This window comes from Myxine glutinosa, chromosome 13 (genome assembly GCF_964187855.1).
Source record: "Myxine glutinosa chromosome 13, kmMyxGlut1.1, whole genome shotgun sequence".
Taxonomy (NCBI): domain Eukaryota; kingdom Metazoa; phylum Chordata; class Myxini; order Myxiniformes; family Myxinidae; genus Myxine; species Myxine glutinosa.
This window is the reverse complement of record NC_136273.1, coordinates 44,201,518-44,225,112: the sequence shown is the minus strand read 5'-3', so window position 1 is coordinate 44,225,112 and position 23,595 is coordinate 44,201,518. Positions and strand designations below refer to the sequence as shown.

General features: G+C 45.0%; 1 protein-coding gene across 1 annotated transcript in view; it reads right to left on the bottom strand.

Annotated features, from left to right (window-relative positions):
- The window catches only part of TNC (tenascin C), a 118,323-nt gene that overhangs the window by 49,752 nt on the left and 44,976 nt on the right, over window positions 1-23,595 (bottom strand). Inside the window, exons 7-12 of the mRNA XM_068134334.2 lie at window positions 23,361-23,532; window positions 19,971-20,156; window positions 19,752-19,841; window positions 19,014-19,280; window positions 12,352-12,618; window positions 4,211-4,333 (exon numbers count right to left, since the gene is read on the bottom strand). Of these exons, the coding sequence (XP_067990435.2) occupies window positions 4,211-4,333; window positions 12,352-12,618; window positions 19,014-19,280; window positions 19,752-19,841; window positions 19,971-20,156; window positions 23,361-23,532 (1,105 nt within the window). The remainder of the gene's footprint in view (window positions 1-4,210; window positions 4,334-12,351; window positions 12,619-19,013; window positions 19,281-19,751; window positions 19,842-19,970; window positions 20,157-23,360; window positions 23,533-23,595) is intronic.

Here is a 23,595-nt window from a genome sequence, read left to right as displayed (position 1 = left end):
CTCCATCCCCCATGCTAAACAGGAGTGGTCTGAGAGCCTCGAACCAATGTACCCCTCCGACATCCCAGGACCAACCAAAACTCTTCCCTTCATTCTCTTGTGCATCCCTTCCACCAACTTAACTTCTGCTTCCGGAAATCATCACAGTGTCACCATCGCCACCTGTCGTATGCCTTCTCCAGATGCATGAATCTCAATACCATTTCATCTTGAACCTACAACCTCTTCTCCACCAGCTGTCTCAGCATGAATATCCCATCTGTCATTCTCCTCTCCTTTCTAATCCCCTGCTGCTCTTCTCTGATCTCCTTCTCCACACTCTTCCTTATCCTCACATGCAGAACCCTCTCCAGCACCTTTGTGACATGACTAAGGAGTGTCATGCCCTTGTATTTCTCCGGATCTTGAACACCTCCCTTCCATTTCCATATCGGCACAGTTAACCCTGTCCTCCATTCCTCCGGAATTGAACCATCTCTTATACATATATTAAACAACCTCTTCATCCAACTTACTCCGACTTCTCCTGCTGTAATTACGTCTCTGCACATACCTCATTCACCTCAGCCTGGATCCCATCGCCTTTTCACCCTCTTCAATGCCACCCCCACTTCCTCTTCCATGATCTCCACCAACTCCACTTTCCCCTGCACATAACTTGGTAGCTCCAGCTTGCCGTTGCTTCCTTAGCGGTTCAGCAGCTCTTTGAAATATCCTTCTCACATTTTCAACTCTCAGCCCCTCTTTGTGACTTGCCTCTCGCTACTACCATCCACCACCAACCACCACCTTTTCTCCAATTATTGCATGATTATTGTATGTTCCTTTTCTCCAATTGCCTTCATTACTTTCTCCATCCACCATCCCTTGACGATGCACCCTTTCCTGACGTACTTCCACACAACACTTCTGCAATTCCCCTAAATGCCTCTCTGTACTTCTTCCATTCTTCCTCCAAACCTTCCACTTCTTCGCTACGTTGTTCATACCTTGCCCTCACCCTCTCCTTGTACTCTATGGAGACATTTCCCCAACGCTTCCTCCACCTAATAACCTTCTGACCCCTGCTCCTAACCTCCCTTCTTTTCTTCAGCCTCTCCACAAACATCACAGGCTTGTGCTGGGTGGTAACATGCTCTCCCACCACTGCCTTGCAATCATTAACCCTCCACAGCTGTCACTCCCTTACCACCACCAAATCCAGTTATGTTTTGTGCTGTCCACGCCGATCAGTAATCTTCTGCCTTTTCCACTTTTGAAAGAATGAACCAGCTATGGCCATCCCATTCCTGGCCACCAGCTCTTGACCTTCTCTATTCCTCGTTCCCCAACCAAATTTACAACACGTTTCTCTTCACCCACCTCCGCTAAAGTCTCCCACAATGCACCGCATCACCTCCATCTCAACCATTCCCATCATCCTCTCCAGTGCGTCCCTGAATTACTGGTTCTCCACCGCCAGTCCTTCCCATTTGTGGCCCATGTACCAACATAACACATAACATATAACACACATCATTTGCCTCTGTATAAACACCCCTGCCATAACTGTCTATCCCTCCAAACATTCCACTCTGAACACCTGCTTGCTGATCTCTATTATCAACACTTGCTTGAACACTATTATCTATTAAACCTATCTATTGCTTGAACATTATTATTCCTACACTGTTACTCCTTCCATCCCTACCTGCATGCAATAACTTGTAACCTCCGACCAACCTTCTCACCCTGTCTCCTTTCCATCTGGTCTCCTGCATGCACAAAACTTCCAACCTCCTTCTCAGCATCATCTGCACCACCTAAAACCCTCTCCCTTCAAACCCCCCATTGATCCCACATTCAAAGTACCATTCGAAACTCGCTTCTGAACCACTGGTCACTTGGCAGAGCGAGTACCATCTTGATTAATTTGGGATGCTTAGGTCATCACTGCTGGACCTACAAACCTAAGCTATCAAAATCATGTGCACACACACACACACACACACACACACACACACACACACACACACACACACACACACACACCACTCTTTCTCCACTCGCTCCTCTCCTGCCTCCCCACTCGACTCCTCTCCCCCACCCTCAAGGCACTCATCCCCACCTCCACCCATGTCACTCCCTCTATGCCCTCCCCGTCCCCAAGCCCCTGAATGCGTCTAAGACTTTTGCACAGCAGTGTGTGTGTATATATAAACGCACACACATAAAGCCTGAAAATCAAAGCCTTGGCATTTCTTGGACCATTACATTTCATTGTGAAAACTTTTTGAACAGCGAATAAACAGCGTTTCCACTGTTCCCTTTGTGCCCTGTTTTGCATGTTGTGCGTGTTTTGCATCCTGTTTTTGTCTGTGTCCTGATCCGTTCAGCATCCTCACTCTTCAATGAGCCTCGACCATGTAAACGTAAAACCCCAGCAAACAAAGTGTAATGCTGAAAGAACAAGATATCACATTTAAAAGAAAAAAAAGAGGAAAATGAAGGCATGTCCAGAAGAGGCACCATCTACAGTCACGTGAAAAAGTAAGTACACCCCATGTAAAGTTTTGACTTTTTCAACATATTTCAACATACAGCTATTTGATCTTCATTTCAACAATATTGAAAGATAAAGGTGGTATAATATAACAAATATCATGAAACATTTACATTTTGTATTCCATTGTATAATTTAAATAAACATAAATGCAAATTTCGCATGTGGAAAAAGTAATTACACCCTTGGCTCTAATAGGTGGTATTGCCCCCTTTGGCAGAAACAACCTCAAGTAGGCGTTTCTTATAACTGTCTACCAGTCTCTGACATCGACTGGGAGAAATTTTTGCCCACTGCTCCATACAGAATTCTTTCAGCTGTGCGATGTTTGACGGGTTTCTTGCATGCACAGCTCGTTTCAAATCCCCCCATAACATCTCGATGGGATTTAGATCCGGGCTTTGACTTGGCCATTCCAGAACCCTCCATTTCTTTCTTTTCAGCCATTCCTTGGTGGATTTACTGGTATGTTTAGGGTCATTGTCATGTTGCAAGGTCCACCTTCGGTTGAGCTTCAACTTTCCGCCAGATGGCCTCACATTATCCTCAAGCACCCTCTGGTACAATGAAGAATTCATAGTGGATTCTATAATGGTGAGCTGCCCAGGCCCTGATGCAGCAAAGCTGCCCCAAACCATAATATTTCCACCACCATGCTTTACAGTTGGTATCAGGTTCTTGTGGTCAAATGCTGTCTTTGGTTTTCGCCAAACATGTCTTCTGGTACTGTGGCCAAATAGCTCTACCTTTGACTCATCTGTCCAGAGCACATTGTTCCTGAAGTGCTGGTCTTTGCCTCGGTGTTCATTGGCAAACTTTACTCTTGCCCTGATGTTCTTTCTGGACAGCAAAGGTTTCCTCCTGGCACACCTCCCATGTCGATCAAATTTGTGCAGCCTCTTTCTAATAGTAGACTCGTGCACTTTGAAATCAACAGTGGTAAGAGCTACCTGTAGGTCCCGTGATGACATTCTGGGGTTCCTAGAGACTTCTTTCAGCATCTTGCGGTCTGCTCTCGGGCTGAACTTGCTGGGGTGGCCTGGCCTGAACAAGTTGGCAGTTGTTTGGAATCTTCTCCACTTGTAGATGATCTTCCGGACAGTCGAATGATTGATTTCAAATTGTTTGGAGATCTTTTTAAATCCCTTCCCAGACTCGTAGGCATCTATAACCTTCTTTCTGAAGGCCTCAGAGAGCTCTTTTGATCTCGGCATGGTGACGCCGCACACTTCAACAACAAAGAGCAAATCAAACTAAATGTCTGAGGTTTAAATAAGACAGGTTCCTCCAAGATCCTCTCTAACAATGTTCTAATCATTTGCACCTGAGCTGGTGCACCTGATTCTAATTTTAGGTATTTGAAGTAGTGATAAATGTAGGGGTGTACTTACTTTTTCCACATGCGAAATTTGCATTTATGTTCATTTAAATTATACAATGGACTACAAAATGTAAATGTTTCATGATATTTGTTATATTATATCACCTTATCTATCAATATTGTTGAAATGAAGATCAAATAGCTGTATGTTGAAATATGTTGAAAAACTCAAAACTTTACATGGGGTGTACTTACTTTTTCACGTGACTGGATATGCCTCGTGTAGCCTGTTTAATAACATCACGTTATAAATTCACAATGGCCTGCTCTGTGTAAGGTATGTGCACCTCCTTTTGCTGGAACATAGGTGATGCGGAAAGCATCGGCAATGGATCCCGGTGGAATCCATGTTATAGTGGCAGAAGTGTCTGTGATTTCACGGAAATCCAAGCTCGAAGGAGCATCCACAACTGCAACAATCAAAAGCACGGTTGGAGTAGAACACACAATAATCACAGGGATTAAAACAACAAATAACCCTCTCTCTTAACTTGGTGGAAGAACTATCGTAAATTACAGGATTTTTAATAAAACATTTATATATATATTGTTGTGGATATGAGAATGTTTTTTTTTTTATTGTTGTGGTAAAATGTTGTTGTAAAAGGTTGTGGTAAAATGTCACCCTCCTTCCTGCATTTGTTGTTGTATAAAGATCAAAGGGCGTTCCCGTAGTTAATTCCATAAAGCATACACGAAGGACACCATACATCCCTGTTCAGTAGTTATATCCTTATTATGTGTATTAGTGTAAGGCTGTGTCTTCCAGTAATTAAATACTCCATTGCACTGCATTAAATAAGAGTAGATCCCCTTTCCCTTCACATTCCCCTTCCAACAAATTGCCAACTGTTCCCTCCGCGACTCCATTCGCCATGTGCTCCGGCTCGGAGAAGAAGGGCGGGTCTCCACCTCGTCATAGAGGGGAGGAGTGAGCCAGCCCCGAACAACCAACCAAGCACGAGGGGTTTGGTTTGAGAGGGCGGAGGAAGAGCGATCGGGGAGGTTCGAAAAGGTTCAAGGGTGGGGCTATATATAACCCATGGAAAACGCCCCCACCTCAGATGAGTTCGGAGAAGTGCGAGAGAAGCGCGGGGAAGCCTTTGACAGAAGTGCGAAACAGAAGCGCGGGGAAGCCTTGACAGAAGTGCGAAACAAGAAGCGCGGGGAAGCCTTTGACAGAAGTGCGAAGTAAGAAGTGCAACGAAAGAGTTGCGCCCCACCAGTAGTTTTGGCTCCACCAGCAGTTGACTCCACCAGGCCGCTTAGACCCGTTACCCCGCGGGAACCAGATTGAGGTGGCATCGGTGGCCGTCGAGGTCCAGCCCGACGTCCCGTGCGGAATCAAGCCCGAACCATCTGCCCCAGCTGAACCTTCCCATTCCTCCTTCCAGCATTCATTCCTGCCATTCTATCCTTCTTGTGTACGTGAGTTTGTTTTGTTTGTCTTGTCCCTGGGTTAAGTTAAGCCTGTTTAGTTAAGCTAGAGTTCACTGTGTCCTTCTGGTCCGTCCCTCTTTCTGCTTTATTATATTATCTTTCCTTCTTCCTTGGTTTCTTTGGTCCTGTAAATAGTAATAAATTATATTCGTATTGCAAACCCTTTTTGTCTTCTTCTTCTTCTTTTTCACATCCGTGTCGTCTTTGTCTTTTCCAAATTGATTATCTGTGGCACGATTCGGCCAACGTTTCAGGAATCGGGTTAGTCGGGGTAACTGTTCGGGCGCGGCGGCCATCCGCTCGGCAAACAACATCCTAGCCGCGTCCGTAACAATATATATATATATATATATATATATATATATATATATATATATATATATATATATATATTTGAATGAGGTTTACCCTTTAGCTGTTCAAAGATTGCGCCTCATTGCAGCAATTGCCACATGATTTGGCAATAAATGATGCCTGCCACACGAATGGATTATTATTATGTATTTATTTTTATAGATTGTTATAAATTTTGATTTGTACTTTCCTACAAATTTTCTACAGCCGGATGAATTTGAGTTGCGGTTGGATCCACCTTTGGTGGCAGAGGTAACAACGGAAGTATCCTTTGGAAGACATGCAGGCATTTATCAATAAAATCAACCTGTGTGCAGGTGCACAATTTTAGTACCTCAAGAATTTTCAAATACGAGATAAGTGTAGTAAAGGTATGCTGTAACACATCTATTTTGTTATCCATTCAACAACAACAACAACAACATGCATTTTAAGGCCATTTTCCCTGCTAGAGCGGGGGTTAGCCTTGCGGTCCCCATGACAATCTTCTCCATTTTGCCCTATTTTCTGCATCTCTCCTTGTTAACCCCCTTGCCCGCATTTCTTCTTCCACCATCTTTAGCCAAGTCTTTCTCGGTCTTCCCCGTCCTCTACTTCCTTCTACATTAACTTCCATCACTCTTCTCAACCAGTCACTTTCATCCTTCCTCAACACATGACCAAACCATCTCAACCTGTTCCTCTTCACAACATCAATCACAGGCAATATTCCCATCATCTTTCGCAATTCATCATTTGTCTTCCTCTCTCTCAACGATACTCTGCACATCCATCGAACCATTCACATTTCCACCCTTTCCAGCCTTCGTTGCTGCTCTACGTTCATTACCCATGTCTCGCTCCCATAAATCATAACACTTCTCACACATGCAGCATACACCTTTCCCTTCAGCTTCAGCGACACTCTCCTCCTCATCAGCACGCCACTCAGTTCCCAAAACTTCTTCCATGCACATCTCACTCGAGCAACCGTTGCCGAGTCTGATCCACCTTCTCCATTCAGCATGTCTCCGAGGTAGCAAAATGTTTTCACACCTTCCAGCTTCACGCCGTCTCCAAGATCCAACTCAACATTTCCTCCATCTGCAGCTCCCTCTGTGCACACCTTACATTTGAATGTAGCTGCCACACTGGTAAATGACCCTCTCAGACCACTACATTTTTGATGAACCCACTCAGCGCACATTGTGCATTGAATGGAGTTCACTCCGACACCCTTCCTGCACACAGCACACGGCCACTTCCCAGTTCTTTCCACCTCACCACATGCTTTACCACTTGCCATCACCTTCGTCTTTCCGATATTCACCTTCAGACCTTTTGTCTCCATGCATTCCTTCCACTTGTTCATCTTTTCCTTCAGTCCATCCATACTTTCCGCAATCAACACCAGATCATCTGCATACAACAACTCCCACGGTAAACCCTCCTTTACGTTCTGAGCTAGCACCTCCATCACAGCTACAAATAGTAGTGGACTTAGTACCGACCCCTGATGCACTCCCACCTTCACCTCAAACTCACCACTGTTCCCGTCCTTCGTCCTTACAGCTGTGCGCGCTCTTTTGTACATTGCCATCACTACTCTGATCAACCATTCCTCCACTCCTAACTTCCTCAATGCCCATGTCAATACTTTGCGTGGAACCCTATCGAATGCTTTCTCCAGATCAACAAACCCAAAAAACAACTTCTTCCTCTTATCCATGTACTTCTCCTGCAACTGCCTCACAATGAAAAGCGCATCTGTCGTTCCTCTTCCTGGCATAAATCCAAACTGCATTTCGTCGATCTTCACTTTCTTCCTTATCCTCCTCTCCAACACCCTTTCCAATACCTTCATTCCATGCTCCAATAACTTTATCGCTCGGTACGAGCCACACTCCAGAGGGTCACCTTTCCCCTTGTATAGAGGGACGAGGGTACTCAGTTCCCAATCCACTGGAATGCGGCCTTCTTTCACCACCAGATTACAGATCTGTCATTCTCTTCACACCCCAACTTCCTGCTGCCTTCAACATATCTCCCACAACGCCCGTCGGCCCTCCCGCTTTTCCACTCTTCATTGCTTTTATCGCTTCCTCAACTTCCTTCTCAGTTATCTTCTCTGCCGGTCCTAAAACTGGGTTACTCTCTATGTTGCCATCCCATTCATTCTCTGTATTCAACAGCATTTCCATATATCTTTTCCATCTTCCTTTAATTCCATCTGGGTCGACAACGATTTGTCCCACTTCATCCTTCAAGCAACTCACTCCCATCACATCACACCTCTCTTTCGCTATGTGCTTTGCAATCCTGAATACTGCTTTCTGACCCTCTTCCGAATCCAAGCGTTCTCCGAACATTTTCCTACATGCCTCCTGCGCCTTTGCTACCTCTTTCTTTGCAGCCTTCCTGGCTGCCTTATAACTTTCATGCTCTGCTGTTTCTGCTCCCGTTCCCTTCGCCTTCTGCCACTCCTTGAACTTCTTCCTCTTCTCGTCAATCCTCTTTCCAACTTCAACATCCCACCACCATGTTTCCGAGTGCCTTGGTGGTCCTTTTGTCCATCCACATCCCTCACCAACGGCTCCCAACAGACTAGCTTTCATTGACATCCAACCACTTTCAAGCTCAACCACATCATCCTCTACCCTACTCAGCCTCTCTTTTAATGCCTCCCTTACTGTCACCTCTTTCAACCTCCACACCTTCATTCTCGGTTGGTACTTCACCCGCCGAGCTCTCCTCGCACCTTTCACCCTTATGTCGCAGACAACCAAGTGGTGCTGTGAAACAGCCTCCTCCCCCGGGATCACCTTTGTGTCCCAGAGGTGCCCCCTATCTCGCCTACGCACCATCAGGTAGTCAACGGTTGTCGTCGACCCACCTGACGTGTATGTAACAAGCTTATTATCCTCTTTCTGGAAATGAGTATTACAAATCAACAAATCAGCTCCATCAGCAAACTCCAAAATCCTTTCACCTTCTCCATTTCTCACACCATATCCGTAACCCCCATGACCTCCCTCAAAACCATCCATACTCCTTCCCACATGTCCATTCAGGTCTCCTCCCACCACAACAACTTCCTCATCTTTCACGTTTTCCATCAGCTTCTCTATCGCACACCAGAACTTGTCCTTCTCTTCATCGCTTCGACCAACCTGCGGAGCATATCCCGAGATGACGTTCACCAAGAGCTTTCCAATCATCATTTTCACCATCATCAACCTATCACTCACTCTAGTCACACTCACCACACTGTCTACAAACTCCTCAGAAAACAGGACACCAACACCATTCACGCCCTCCGGGCACCCTTGCCACACAAACTTGTATTTCTGTCCCTGCCTACCCTTCACCATTCTCACACCACTTCCCTTCCATCTCGTCTCTTGCACACAACATATGTCCACTCTTCTTCTGACCAATACTTCCACCACTTCTCCTGATCTCCCTGTCATTGTCCCTACATTCCATGTCCCAAACCTCAGAAACCGATCTCCACTTCGGGCTGCACCCTGCCCATATGTACTTGTAATTGTCATGGTTCTCTTTTTGAGGCAATGTTTTTATGGCCGGATGCCCTTCCTGACGCCAACCCTCTTAGTCGTCTCTTACGACACGCAGGGATACGGTGTACCTATTCTGACTAGGGTACACACTGGAAAACGTTTAAAACATGGAAATTCTGGGGGGGGGGGGGGGGGGGGGGAGGGCGTCAGCATCACGGCTGCAGTTTAAACATATTCCAACAATATCCAAACAGAACCATGAAAACCATGAAAAACAATCCGGGAAAAGTCTCCAAGCGAGAACGTGGATTTGAGAAAGAAGGAGCAGAGGCGGAAGAAAACGAGATACAGGGGGCGGGGCACAAGCCGAGACGAGGAGGAGAGCGAACAAGCACGTGTCCGGGAGGAGAGAAAGAATCAATATAGAATTATTTGTCTAGGGAGGTGAGGTGAGGGGGAGAAAACAAAATAAAATAAACAAGCAATACAGCGAAGGAAATAACCCAAACCGACAAAACACCGACGGGGGGAGGGAAGCCCCAAGTCACCAGGCCGCACACGAGGTACGACCCAGAAAACGATTAATTACACACAAGTTTGCACAAACCACAAACCAACACCAACTAGAAACACACAATAACACGTACACAGCAAAATAACCAGTGGAAATTTGACAAAGACAAGAATGGGAAAACACTCAAACTTCGATGCCGTGGAGAGCTCGAAGCACGCCTCACTCGCCCAAGGAACCCTGTTCCTCGGGCAATGTTATCCATTCCAATGATTATAATGTCATTACACAATCACAGGTTCATATTTTACAAAAGCCATTGACAAATAAACTAGAGCGAAGTCGATGGCATTCCCCCTGCACAAATCCCCCCCGACTTCCCATCTCAAAGTTGAAAGATGGTAAAAAGTTCCACCAGGAATGACCCAATCTCAAATTTTGAGTTAAATTTTTTTTACCGTTTTGAGCACTGTGACCCAAAGTCCCCACCCACTGGAGCATGTTCAAATCCAAAAAATCGTTCCATATTTTATGCGTCACCCCAATGTTGAAGGAATATGGAGTTTCATTTAAAATGTTTTAAAATGTGCTCGTAATTGCATTTTTTTGCATTTGTCCTTTTGACCCTACCCCAGGGGGTGCAAATTTGTTGCCGCAGGTAGCACAGTGGACAGGGCCAAAAATATACTGCTTTTGAACCTTCGTGCTATATGGTGCTCATAACTACCAAGTACGGTGAATTTCTGCACAACCGTTTAGGAGATAGCGTGACGGACAGACAGACAGATGGATGGACAGACAGATGGAGCCGATTAGAATATATATATATGTTGTTTTTTTTAACGGACAGACAGACAAACAGATGGACGGACAGACAGATGGAGCCAATTACACTATCTATCTGGTTGTTGTTTTTTTTTTTGGACAGTCAGATGGAGCCGATTACAATATCTATCTGTTTTTTTTTTACGGACAGACAGACAGACAGATGGACGGACAGACAGATGGAGCCGATTACAATATCTATCTGGTTTTTGTTTTTTTATGGACAGACAGACAGATGGACGGACAGACAGATGGAGCCGATTACAATATCTATCTGTTTTTTTTTTAATGGACAGATGGACGGACAGACAGATGGAGCCAATTACAATATCTATCTGTTTTTTTTTTTAATGGACAGATAGACAGATGGACGGACAGACAAATGGAGCCAATTACAATATCTATCTGGTTTTTTTTTTACGGACAGACAGACAGACAGATGGAGCCGATTACAATATCTATCTGTTTTTTATTTTACGGACAGACAGACAGACAGATGGACGGACAGACAGATGGAGCCGATTACAATATCTGTTTGTTTTTTTTTTGGTTTTTTTTAAGCATGGGGATAACGAGATGCCTCAAATGCACTTGATGTTCAAAAAAGATGAAATCATAGAAGTGGTGAATCAACACCGACCTTCCAGACCACAATATTAAAGCATTCTTTAACCAGAACCACAAATGCAACCCAAAAAGTTTTGATTTAAAGGGAGAAACATCAAACAAGTGTATTCAATTACGGAATTTGCAGCTATCTCGGTATTGATCCTAGTTGATCAAGTGCACGATCAATACCGAGTGAACTATCTAAAAGAAGGATCTTGTTGAATAATTACTTTGATTTCACAGGGATGCGAGGCAATGATGCCAAGGCCTTCTCGGACAACAAACTCTCCCATATGGATTTTCAGATTAGCACTCGAGCTTGTCAGGAAGCATCCAAACCAGCAGAAGCAAAGAAAATGTAAAGCATGCAGCACCAATCAGCCGTGAGAAAAGTAATGGAGCCACACAATCACAATGCCAAACATACAACGAGGGCGCTCCTCAGCTTTGGAGTGGCAGGCGATGGCGAGGAATCCGAACCTACCTCTCCACCACTCAGCTCAAAAACAAAGCCACTCTCAGCTATGATCATCCATGAGGTGAGGAGGTGGCAGTAGAGGAAAGGGAGAGAGGAAAACGAGGGTAGATGCAACTGTGAGGTGTAATGGTGTCTTTTCAGGATCAGGGACATTTAGTATTATTATCCAGGGAGATCCTTTCCAAACCATGGCTTGTGACATTGGGATCCTCGGTTCAAATTCCATGTACTGTGTTGATTTTTCTATTATCGACTAAGGTCTTCGTAATTCGTGTAGATATACTGTCTACCCATTGTTCTGTTTCACTGGACATTGTTAGTGAATGCGTGTTGGACGGGGTTTCAATTCCGAATTCAGGAAACCAGTTGCATCAATTCCTGCACACTCCATCTTTGCGAAAGGCAACATGGGAGCTTTAATGTGCAGTGTACACCAACTAGAATTAGCAGACAGGATGCCCAGCTTAATGTCCATCGAAGGGACAGCTTAGTGAACACAACGATGGCCCGTCATGCATGGGAAACACAAGGATTCCAACCAAGGCTAGACAGATCAGGGCAAGTACAAATACCTCAAATATTTCTTGTCGGCCCAGTCAAATGTAATAGTAAAAGGACTTACAGTATTTAAAGCACTGAATGAACTGTAGGTAATATGAATGACAAAGTTTGTTTGTCATTTGTTGTGAAATTGGTGAAACCACAACTTACTGGTACTTCCGGTGACGTTAGCGGGCAGGCTTTGATGTGAGCCCCTCTCGGCATGCAGGCCCATCAGATAATGAGTGCCTGGTTCTAGATTGCTGAGCTCAGAGGTAGTGGCGTCTCCAGGCAGAATCAGTTCGTTTTTAACTCCCCCAGTAGAGGGCCAGTACACGAGCACATACTTAGTGGGTTTTACCCTGCCCGGTGTCCAGGAGAGTTCCATTTGAGTTGACGTAGCTCCAGTTACAGTCAGATCCTGGGGTCCATCAATTCCTGTGAGGAATACACAAGATGAGGAGGTAAGAAGAGGGCCCTGGTCTACCTACAAATCTATGGCCATGTTCTGTCACTAGAGTATACACGTTCGCAAATGACAAGTGGTGACCATTTCCATTGCGGAGACGGAACTCTGGACAGGTTGACAACCCGTTGCAGGGCGATGCAGCTTTGGAAACAAATTGTAATTTGTTCAGGTTTTTTTTTTTGGTTTTTTTTGTATACAAGATCGAGGCTCGTGAAAGAGCTAACATTAATCACACAAAAAGTCAAACCGACACATAAAACACAAAATAAGGGGAGCGGTAGACAAGATGGGGAGAGAGGGGGAAGGACACAAACACAACATTTGAGAGCAGGGACATCGAGAGAACTGTGGGAGGGAGAGGGCTTGGGGGGAGGTGGGAGAGGTATAAAACACATGGACACTGCAAGGACTTCCAGGAAAGAAGTTGGAATTTCAAAAAAGTGGATCTGGGGTGAATTAGCGGGGGCAGAAAAGATCAAGGTTTTGGATGGGGGAAGATAAGAGATGGTGGTGAACAGCTGTTTTAAACACCTGGAGGGAGGAGTGGGATTGAAGGGAGTGGGGGAGTTTGTTCCAGAGGTGGGAGAAAAGGGGAATGAAAGAGTGAAGGTTGGGGGAGAGATTTGAAGGGGAGGGGTTGGGAGGAGTTTTGAAGGGGAGGGGTGAGTGGGGAGTTTAGGAGGAGAGGGGAAAGGGGGGAGTTTAGGCGGGGTGGGGCAAGGGGGGAGATTTGGAGGGGAGGGGCAAGGGGGGGAGTTTATAAAGTGGATGATTAATGAAAGACGAACATTTATAAGAAATGGGGTTTATTGTGATTTTCAAGTTCGCGATCCATTTAAGAACGATGGAGGAGGGGTGGAATGAAGGTGAATTTTGAGCATGCAGTGAGGAAGAATTATAAGAGATTGAATTTTTTTTTGAAGTGGAATGTGTTGAAGAGGAAATTGAAAAAAGCCTTTTAAATAGGAAGAAAAACAGCGTGTTGTAATATACCACTGAATAAAACACTGCAAGGGGAAAGTTTAAACATATTTAAACAGAACCGTGAAGAACAATCTTATATTCACAAAAATACCAATGGGGAGAGGGCCGAGAGGTACAACCACGTGTCACGTGAACAGGGCAAAAGGTGGAAGGCAAGGAGATAATGGGGGCAGGGCGAGACAGCGCACGTGGACAGAAGCACACGATGAGACGACAACAGCACATGTGGAGAAAGGGAAAATGTTTTTTTTTGTTTGTTTGGTTTTTTTTGGGGGGGGGGGGGGGAGAGATTTAAAACGTTAGACAAAGAGTAGATGTTCGGGGAAGTTCGGGGGAGAAGGGAAAAATCGAAGAACCAAGCAAAAACAGCGAAGGAAAGAACTTAAGTGAACAAACTTCGATGGGGGAAGCCTCAGGCTTCAAGGCGACAAGGCCGCCCACGCGGAGCAAACCAGTGATTGCTCACGATTGCTCCATGATTGCTCACGATTAAACCAGCGATTGCTCCGCATGCAATCACAAACCAGCGATTGCACGCGGAGCACACCAGGGTGCCAGCGATTGCTCGCCTACTCATTGCGAAGGATACCGTGGGATCTTTAACATCCACCAACTAATGCTGGCAGACGGTATGCTCGTTTAAAGTCCATCAGAGGGACGGCACACACATTGATGAATCACCATGCCTGTGAAACACCGGGATGAGTTATATGTGGACCAAAATTCATACCTAAGCTAGAGAGATCAGAGGCGGGTATGTACAGTGCATTCAGAAAGTATTCACACCCCTTGATTTTTTTCATATTTCCTCGTTACAGCCTGAATTTAAAATGGATTAAATTGAGATTTTTGTGTCAGTAATCTACAAATAATACCCCATAATATCAAAGTGGATTTTTTTTTTTTTGAGAAATAGAAAACAATTAGAAATGAGGTACAGAAATATCCAATTTACATAATTATTCAACCCCTTGAGTCAATAATTTGTAGAAGTACCTTTGGCAGTGATTACAGCTTTGAGTCTTCTTGGGTATGTCTGTATCAGCTTTGCATATTTGGATTTGTGGAGTTTTTCCCATTCTTCCTTGCAGATTTTCTCAAGCTCTGTTAAGTTGGTTGTGGAGCGTCGGTAAACAGCAATCTTCAAGTCTTTCCACAGATTCTCAATGGGATTCAAGTCTGGGATTTTTCTGGGCCACTCAAGGACTTTCAAGTTCTTGGTCTGAGGGCATCCCAGTGTTGCTTTAGCTGTATGCTTGCGGTAATTGCCCTGTTGGAAAGAAAATCTTTGCCGTCGTCTAAAGTCTTTTGCAATCTGAAGCAGGTTCTCCTCAAGGATTTGTCTGCAATTGACTCCATTCATTGTTCCCTCTATCCTTACAAATCTCCCTATCCCTGCCATTGAAAAGTATCCCCATAGCATGGTGCTGCCACCACTATGCTTGATGGTAAGGATGATGTTAGATGGGTTATGAGCTGTGCTCGGTTTCCGCCAGAGGTTGCGTTTGCATTCAGGCCAAATAGTTAAATTTTCATCTCATCAGACCACATTATCTTTTGTCTCATGGTCTTGGAGTCTTTCACGTGCCATTTTGAAAACAACAGGCGTGCTGTCATGTGACTTTTTCTCAGGAGCGACTTCCGTCTGGCCACTCTCCCATAAAGCCTCGATTTGTAAAGCGCTGCGGAGACTGTTGTTCTTCTGGCAGATTCTCCCATATCAGCCAAGGAACTCTGTAGTTCGGTCAGAATGGTCATTGGGTTCCTGGTCACCTCCCTGAACAAGGTCCTTATTGCCCGGTTTTTTTTTTTTTGTTTTTTTTGTATACAAGATCGAGGCTCGTGAAAGAGCGAACATTAATCACACAGAAAGACAAACCGACACATAAAACATATAACATCGGGAGCGGTAGACAAGATGGGGAGAGAGGGGGAAGGACACAAACACAACATTTGAGAGCAGGGACCGAGAGACATGGAGACATCGAGAGATCTGAGAGAGGGCGAGGGCTTTGAGGGGGGGGCATGGGAAGGGGGGGGGGGGTGGGAGAGGTATAAACCATATGGACACTGCCAGGACTTCCAGGAAGGAAGTTGGAATTTCAAACAAGGTGGATCTGGGGTGAATTAGCGGGGGTAGAAAAGATCAAGGTTTTGGATGGGGGAAGATAAGAGATGGTGGTGAACAGCTGTTTTAAAGACCTGGAGGGAGGAGTGGGATTGAAGGGAGTGAGGGGAGTTTGTTCCAGAGGCGGGAGAAAAGAGGAATGAAAGAGTGAAGGTGAGCAGAGAGCCGAGATTTCGGCAGTTTAACCATCAGAGGGTTGCTGGCAGATCTTGTGCGACCTGTAGGAATATTTGGGGGACAGAGCACAGAGAGAGCTGGGGGTGCAAGGCCGGAGAGGAGTCGGTATAAGACAGAAAGACCACCTACCTGCCTGCGGTGAGTGAGTGAAAGGCCCTCAGAGATAGCTTCATCGCGGGAGATTCCAATAATTCTGAAAGCTTTGGTTTCAACAGCGTGAAGCCGAGCTAGGTGTGAGGCAGGAGCACCGGCCCATAGGGGAGAACAGTATTCCATTGAGCTGCGGATGAAAGCCTTGTATGTGGTGAGGAGCTCAGGTGTGCCGAGGAAGGACTTCGCACGACGGAGGATGCCCAGTCGGCGACTGGCTTTGGAGGCCAGCTTGGAAATGTGGTTTTCCCAAGAAAGATCATGGCAGATAGTGAGACCCAAAAGCTTGAGCGACAGAACTTCTTGGAGAGGATTGTTGAGAAAGTAGATGGGAGGGTTGTCCAGTCGATCTTTTCGGAGAGACATAGTAAGAGTGTGAGATTTGTCAGGATTGAAAGACATGTTCCACTTGTTTGACCAGTCTGTGATTTTGTCCAAGTCTTCAGAGAGTGAGTAGGCTGCAGACTGCCGATCTGAGGGAAGAGGAATGGAGCGGCAGAGAGTGGAGTCATCAGCAAAGAGATAGAGAGGATTTTCAAGAGAGTCACAGAGATCATTGATGAAGACCAGAAAAAGCACAGGGCCCAGAACACTGCCTTGGGGAACTCCAGCCTGAACAGGAAGAGGAGATGAGAGAAACCCATTCAGGGCCACACGTTGACGACGACTAGAGAGGAAGTCCGCCAGCCATGCGTGGAGATTTCCATGGATACCAAAGGAGGAGAGTTTGGTGAGCAGAGCGGGGTGCCAGACCGTATCGAAGGCACGTGATATGTCGAGGGAGACAGCTCTAATTTCCTGTTTGGCATTGAGGACCTCCATCCATTGTTGAGACAGCAGAAGCAGCATGTCCAGAGTAGAGTGACCTGGTCTGAAACCAAATTGATGATCAGAGATCAAGCAGTTGCTCAATTTTGTCGGATGGCCAGCTCTAGGAAGAGTCTGGGTATTTCCATATTCTTTCCATTTCCTAATGATGGAGCTCACTGTGCTCTTGAGAACTTTCAACATTCTAGAAATTGTTTTATACACTTCGCCAGATCGATGCCTCCTCACAATTCCATTTCAGAGTTATATGAAGAGTTCCTTGGGCTGGATGGTAGAGATTCTGCTCTGACCTGCACAGTCCACACTGGGACCTTATATAGAAATATACCTCCAAAAACGGCTCCTCACCAGATACAAGGCTTTCATCCGCAGCTCAATGGAATACTGTTCCCCCCTCTGGGCTGGTGCTCCTGCCTCACACCTAGCTCGGCTTCACGCTGTTGAAACCAAAGCTTTCAGAATCATTGGAATCTCCCGCGATGAAGCTAACTCCGAGGGCCTTTCACTTACTCACCGCAGGCAGGTTGGTGGACTTTCTGTCTTCTACCGACTTCTCTCCAGCCTTGCTCCCTCCACACCCCCCCCCCCCCCATTTCCCATGGCCCCTCCCCCCAAGCCCTCTCCCTCCCACAGATCTCCGGACGTCCCTGCTCTCCATGTTGTCTCCCGCTCCCTTTATCATATGTTTTATGTGTCAGTTTGTCTTTTTGTAATCAATGTTAGTTCTTACACGAGCCTCAATCTTGTATACAAAAAAAGAAAAAGAAAAAAAAGGTGTGTTTCTTTTTAAATCATGTCCAATCAATTGAATTGGCCACAGGTGGACTCCAATCAAGTTGTAGACGTCTCAAGGATTATCAAAATTAATTGGATGCACCTGAGCTCAATTTGGAGTGTCATAGCAAAGGGAGTTTCGGGAACTGGGTGGCGTGCTGATGATGAGTGGAGTGTCGTTGAAGCTGAAGGGAAAGGTGTATGCTGCATGTGTGAGAAGTGTTATGATTTATGGGAGCGAGACATGGGTAATGAACGTAGAGCAGCAACGAAGGTTGGAAAGGGTGGAAATGCGAATGGTTCGGTGGATGTGTGGAGTATCGTTGAGAGAGAGGAAGACAAATGATGAATTGCGAAAGATGATGGGAATAGAGCCTGTGATTGATGCTGTGAAGAGGAACAGGTTGAGATGGTTTGGTCATGTGTTGAGGAAGGATGAAAGTGATTGGTTGAGAAGAGTGATGGAAATGAATGTAGAAGGAAGCAGAGGACGGGGAAGACCGAAAAAGACTTGGCTAAAGATGGTGGAAGAAGAAATGCGGGCAAGGGGGTTAACAAGGAGATGCAGAAAATAGGGCAAAATGGAGAAGATTGTCATGGGGACCGCAAGGCTAACCCCCGCTCTAGCAGGGAAAATGGCCTTTAAAATGCATGTTGTTGTTGTATAGCAAAGGGGTTGAATACTTATTGACTCAAAACATTTCAGCTTTTCATTTTGAATTATTTTGTGAAAAAATTCAAAAAAAAGATACCACTTTGACATTATGGGGTATTATGTGGAGATCAGTGACAGAAAAATCTCAATTTAATCCATTTTCAATTTAGGCTGTAACCCAACAAAATGTGAAAAAGTCAAGGGGTGTGAATACTTTCTGAAGGCACTATATACCTCAAGGCTAGCCTGCTCGCCAAGGTAAAGGTGACTCTTGTAGAAAAACAGGATGATGGGTCCATATATTTATTATGATGGATGATGGGTCCATATTAAACAGATACAATGGTGGATCTTTTTTGAAATGTTGCACAGTATTTCTTAAACTTTAATCTCTCTGCAAATGTAATATAATTTGTCGAGCAGGATTTTTTTTTTAAAGTTTTTTGGTGTCATTATATGTTGGGAGGAAGCCCTGCATGACTTAAAAATACATTTCAAAAATGAATCAAAAGTCGTCAAATACAGATACTAGTTGAAAATGATTAGATTGTTTCACCACGTGATGTGGTCTTAAAAATAGTGTTTAAAGCACTAGAATGAACTGTAAGCAATGTGAATGACAAAGTTTGTTTGTCATTTGTTGTGAAATTGGTGAAACCACAACTTACTGGTACTTCCGGTGACGTTAGCAGGCAGGCTTTGATGTGAGCCCCTCTCGGCATGCAGGCCCATCAGATAATGAGTGCCTGGTTCTAGATTGCTGAGCTCAGAGGTAGTGGCGTCTCCAGGCAGATTCAGTTCGTTTTTAACTCCCCATGTAGAGGGCCAGTACACGAGCACATACTTAGTGGGTTTTACCCTGCCCGGTGTCCAGGAGAGTTCCATTGAAGTTGACGTAGCTCCAGTTGCAGTCAGATCCTTAGGTCCATCCATTCCTGCGAGGAATACACGAGATGAGGAGGTAAGAAGAGGGCCCTGGTCAACCTACAAATCTATGGCCATGTTCTGTCACCGGGGTATAAGTCACAAATGACAAGTCGTGAACATTTCCATTCTTGAAAACCAACGTTGCCACTCTATCGCAGGGTGGTGTAGGTCAGGACACAAATTTGGAATTTGTCTGGGGATGCAGGCACATAATATGGCATACCCTTTTGTAAAGGCCCAGTGAGATCTTTAACCTCTGCCAGAAAATGCTTGCAGACAGGGTCTTCGTAAATGCTTGAAATACTAGTGCATTGAAGCACTAGTAAACTATTGGTGGTCTTGATGCATTAAAATGAGATACATCAGTTGTTTAAATTTCAACTGAGAATCAAGTCTAGAATATATGGATGAATTGATGGATGGAACTTAATCACACAAGTGACTGATACTGTTGAAGAAGAACACGTTAAGGTTCAAACCTGTGCTGGCCGTGGTGGTCGCATGGCGGCTTTCCTCTGGGCCTTTCATTGCCGTCACGCTGATGTCATACTCCGTACCAGGCTGCAGGCCTGTTCAAACAGCACCATTTAGCATTGTAAAATGTAGAAATATGGAAGAGACACAGCACAATATTTTCTTGAGAGAGGGAGGAGACCCACCACACTCGCTAAAGACAACTAACTTTCGGAAACACTGACCACCAAGAGCTGTTCGTGTGGTCGGGCCTTCATCAGGATCGACGTCTTTCTCCGATTGGGGTCCACCAAGTGCAACACCATATCGTATCCGGTATCTATCAACGTCTGCGCGGCAGTTCTTCCACTCAAGCTCCACACTTGTTTCACCCTCAGATACGACGGTCAGGTCCTTCGGACGGTCCAGTTCTGTACCATCCAAAGATGATGGTTTTAAGGCAGAACAACAACAACAACAACGGGAATGTTAACCATATAAGATGTACGATGCTTCTGGCAAGCCTTCTATTACATCCCTCATTATACCCTATATGAACATAACTGCATCGATCTCTGTTTGATCAAATGGGTTTGTAAATATGTTTTATGTTTTGGGGTTTAATATGTAAAAAGTCAAGGCTCGTAGAAGAGCTGGAACACAGAACAGATCAGGACGCAACAGAACAAAAGGAACAATGGAGAGAGTGGAAACACCAACAGCATGGGATGGAATAGATGGATACAGAAGCAGACTCTTGGGAAGGGAAAATTGGAAATTTGGAAGAAGCTGGGCTTGGCAGTGATGGTTAAAAAAAAAAAAATAACCACCTTTAGAGGCCATTTTTCCCCGCAAGCAGGGGTTGGCCTTTTTCGGGCACCGTGGTTGTTGTTGTTTTTTGGTCCCCTTTTTGAAGCAATGTTTTACGGCCGGATGCCCTTCCTGACGCCAACCCTTTTTGCCGCCTTTAACGACAAACAGGGAATTACCAGTGAACTGGTACTCAATTAGCCGACCTCGGAAGGATGACAGGCTGAGTCAACCCCCCTGATGTTAATTCAGCGATCGACCGGGATTCGAACCCAGGATCCTAGGATCCTAAGCCGGCACCCTAGCCGCTAGCCCAACACCAGGGTTAGTTAATGATGCAGTGATGGTTAATGAGGGTAAAAAATATAATGGTTTTGGATTGGGGATGATCTGAGATGGTGGTGAACAGCTGTCTGAAGACCTGGATAGGAGAACGAGATTGATGAGAATGTGGAAGTTGGTTCCACAGATGGGAAAAAGAGGAACGAATGAGTGGAGGTGAGCAGTGATCCTGGATTTAGGTAGTTTCGCTAGAAGGGGGTTTCTGGTGGACCACGTGTGTGCTGCAGCTACCTGGGTGTTGGAGGGGGGCACGTTAAGAGCAGAGGGTGCAAGAACAGAAAGGAGGTGGGAGAAGACATACTGTCTGCGACTGACCTGTCTGTGATAGGAAAGTGCGATAGGGATAGCCCACACACTCAGTCAGCTTCATCGTGGGAGATTCCAATGATCTGTATGCCTTGGTTTACATGAGATCAAGCTGAGAAAGGTGTGAGGCAGGGGAATCAGCCCAGAGGGGAGAGCAGTACTCCATCAAGTTGTGGATGAAGGCCTTGTAGGTGGATAGGAGTTCAGGTGTGCCAGGGAAGGACATTGTATGATGGAGGATACACAGTCAGCGGCTTAGAGGCACTCTTTCAAATGTGGTTTGCCCAATTGCCCAAGAAAGATCATGGGTGATAGTGAGACCCAAGAGTTTGAGTAACTGAACTTCTTCAAAAGGATTGTTAAGAAAGTACATGGGACGGTTTTGCCAGTGCCAGACTGTCCTTTCAGAGGGAGAGAGAGAGGGATTTGTCAGGATTGAAAGTCATATTCCAAATATTAGACCAGCTTGTGATTTTTGTCAAGGTCTGAAGAGGGGGAAGAGGCTGCTGCCTCCCGGTCTTAAGGATAGAGGGGAGTCATCAGCAAAGAAGGCAGGAGTTTTCTGGGAATCAGAAAGATCAATGATAAAGATGAGGAAGAACACTGAGCCCAGAACACGACCTTGAGGCACTCCAGCCTCGACAGAGAGAGGGGATGAAAGGATTCCGTTGAGAGCCACACATTGGCTACGAGAGCAGAGGAAGTCAGTAAGCCATGTGTGGAGTTGGCCTTGGATGCCATAGGAATAGAGTTGGGAGAGCAATACGGAATACAAGATTGTTTGGAGAGCAATACGGAATACCAGATTGTTTGGAGAGCAATACGGAATACCAGATTGTTTGGAGAGCAATACGGAATACCAGATTGTTTGGAGAGCAATACGGAATACCAGATTGTTTGGAGAGAAATACGGAATACCAGATTGTTTGGAGAGCAATACGGAATACCAGATTGTTTGGAGAGCAATACGGAATACCAGATTGTTTGGAGAGCAATACGGAATACCAGATTGTTTGGAGAGCAATACGGAATACCGAAACATCGAGATTTGTCTAGAGAGACGGCCCTGATATCATGTCTGACATTGAGGGCCTCCATTTGCAAATGACACCGACACCACTCCCACAGCAAATGTTGATAGAACTCAATTCATTTTGCACGATTCGAAAATCATGAAATCTCAAATGTTATTATTTATTTGCATGGGAGGGGGGGGGGGGGGGAGGATTATGTGACACCTTTTAGAGGTAGCATTCTGGTGTTCATCCCAAAATTTCCTGAAGAAATAAACACTGGTATTATTTATAGTGTTGTTGATCACACCAGACAAAGGAGGAAGATTACCTCCTCCTTGAATCTCATTAGTGACCTGGCTGCATTGGTTATTACTTATTACCCATCACAGTCAAATAGTTATATGGTAATTCTGATAAGTACATGGGGAATTTTCTGTAAGCTTAGAATCCAAATCTTTACTGCTGCTGCCTTTAGTCAGGTGTGAGTGACATTTGTCCTTTGAGTTGTTTTCAAGATAACTGTGGTTCTCCAAAGACAACTCCAGGTTTCACCTTGTATATAATCACCATACTATTTATGATCTGCTCTCCCATTGGAAACTCACAATTTGTGAAGCTTCCTGTCCTTAGAAAAGAGTACCATTTACTCATAAAACCACCGTTTAGAGGCCATTTTTCCCCGCAAAGCGGGGGTTGGCCTTTTCGGGGACCGTGGTAGTTGTTGTTTTTTGGTCCCCTTTTACTCATAGATAACATGAAAAATTACCATAGTACCTGCAATGATTACAAAGGTAATTAACCCATTCAACCCCATTGAGGTAACATTCCTTTTTTTAACCACCATAAAATATGCCAATTCAACACATTTTTAGAAGGGTGGGCCTTCCATGGCAGTTAATCAGGAAACTCCAACCTACAAAAGAAATTTAGATCATGCCCAGGGGTTTGTGCACTCTCAAAGGCCTACAATTTGCAAAACTTGGGGAAGGATCTTTCATGGATCCAAAAAGACAGCTGACTTCACCTTTACTCTATAGCATGTTATACCTTCTTGACTCTCCACAATCACATCCATAATGTCATGTAATTCTAACCTCTAAACATGGCATGTGTTTTGGTGCTATTAAACAACTTAGCCTATGTGTTGGGCAGAGCTTGTACCTGTAATAACAGAACTATGAGCAGGAGGGCTCTTTGTTCTATTCTTAACTGCCACCAGGTTGACAATGTACTCCCGGCCAGGTTGGAGATTATCTTGTCGATGTGACGTCTCCATGTTGTCTAGTACTGTCATATAAGGCCCATCCTCTTCAACTGAACTGACACTCAGGTCCTGCAATCACATAAACATTGATCATAAACTACAAACATTACATACATATATATATATATAAGG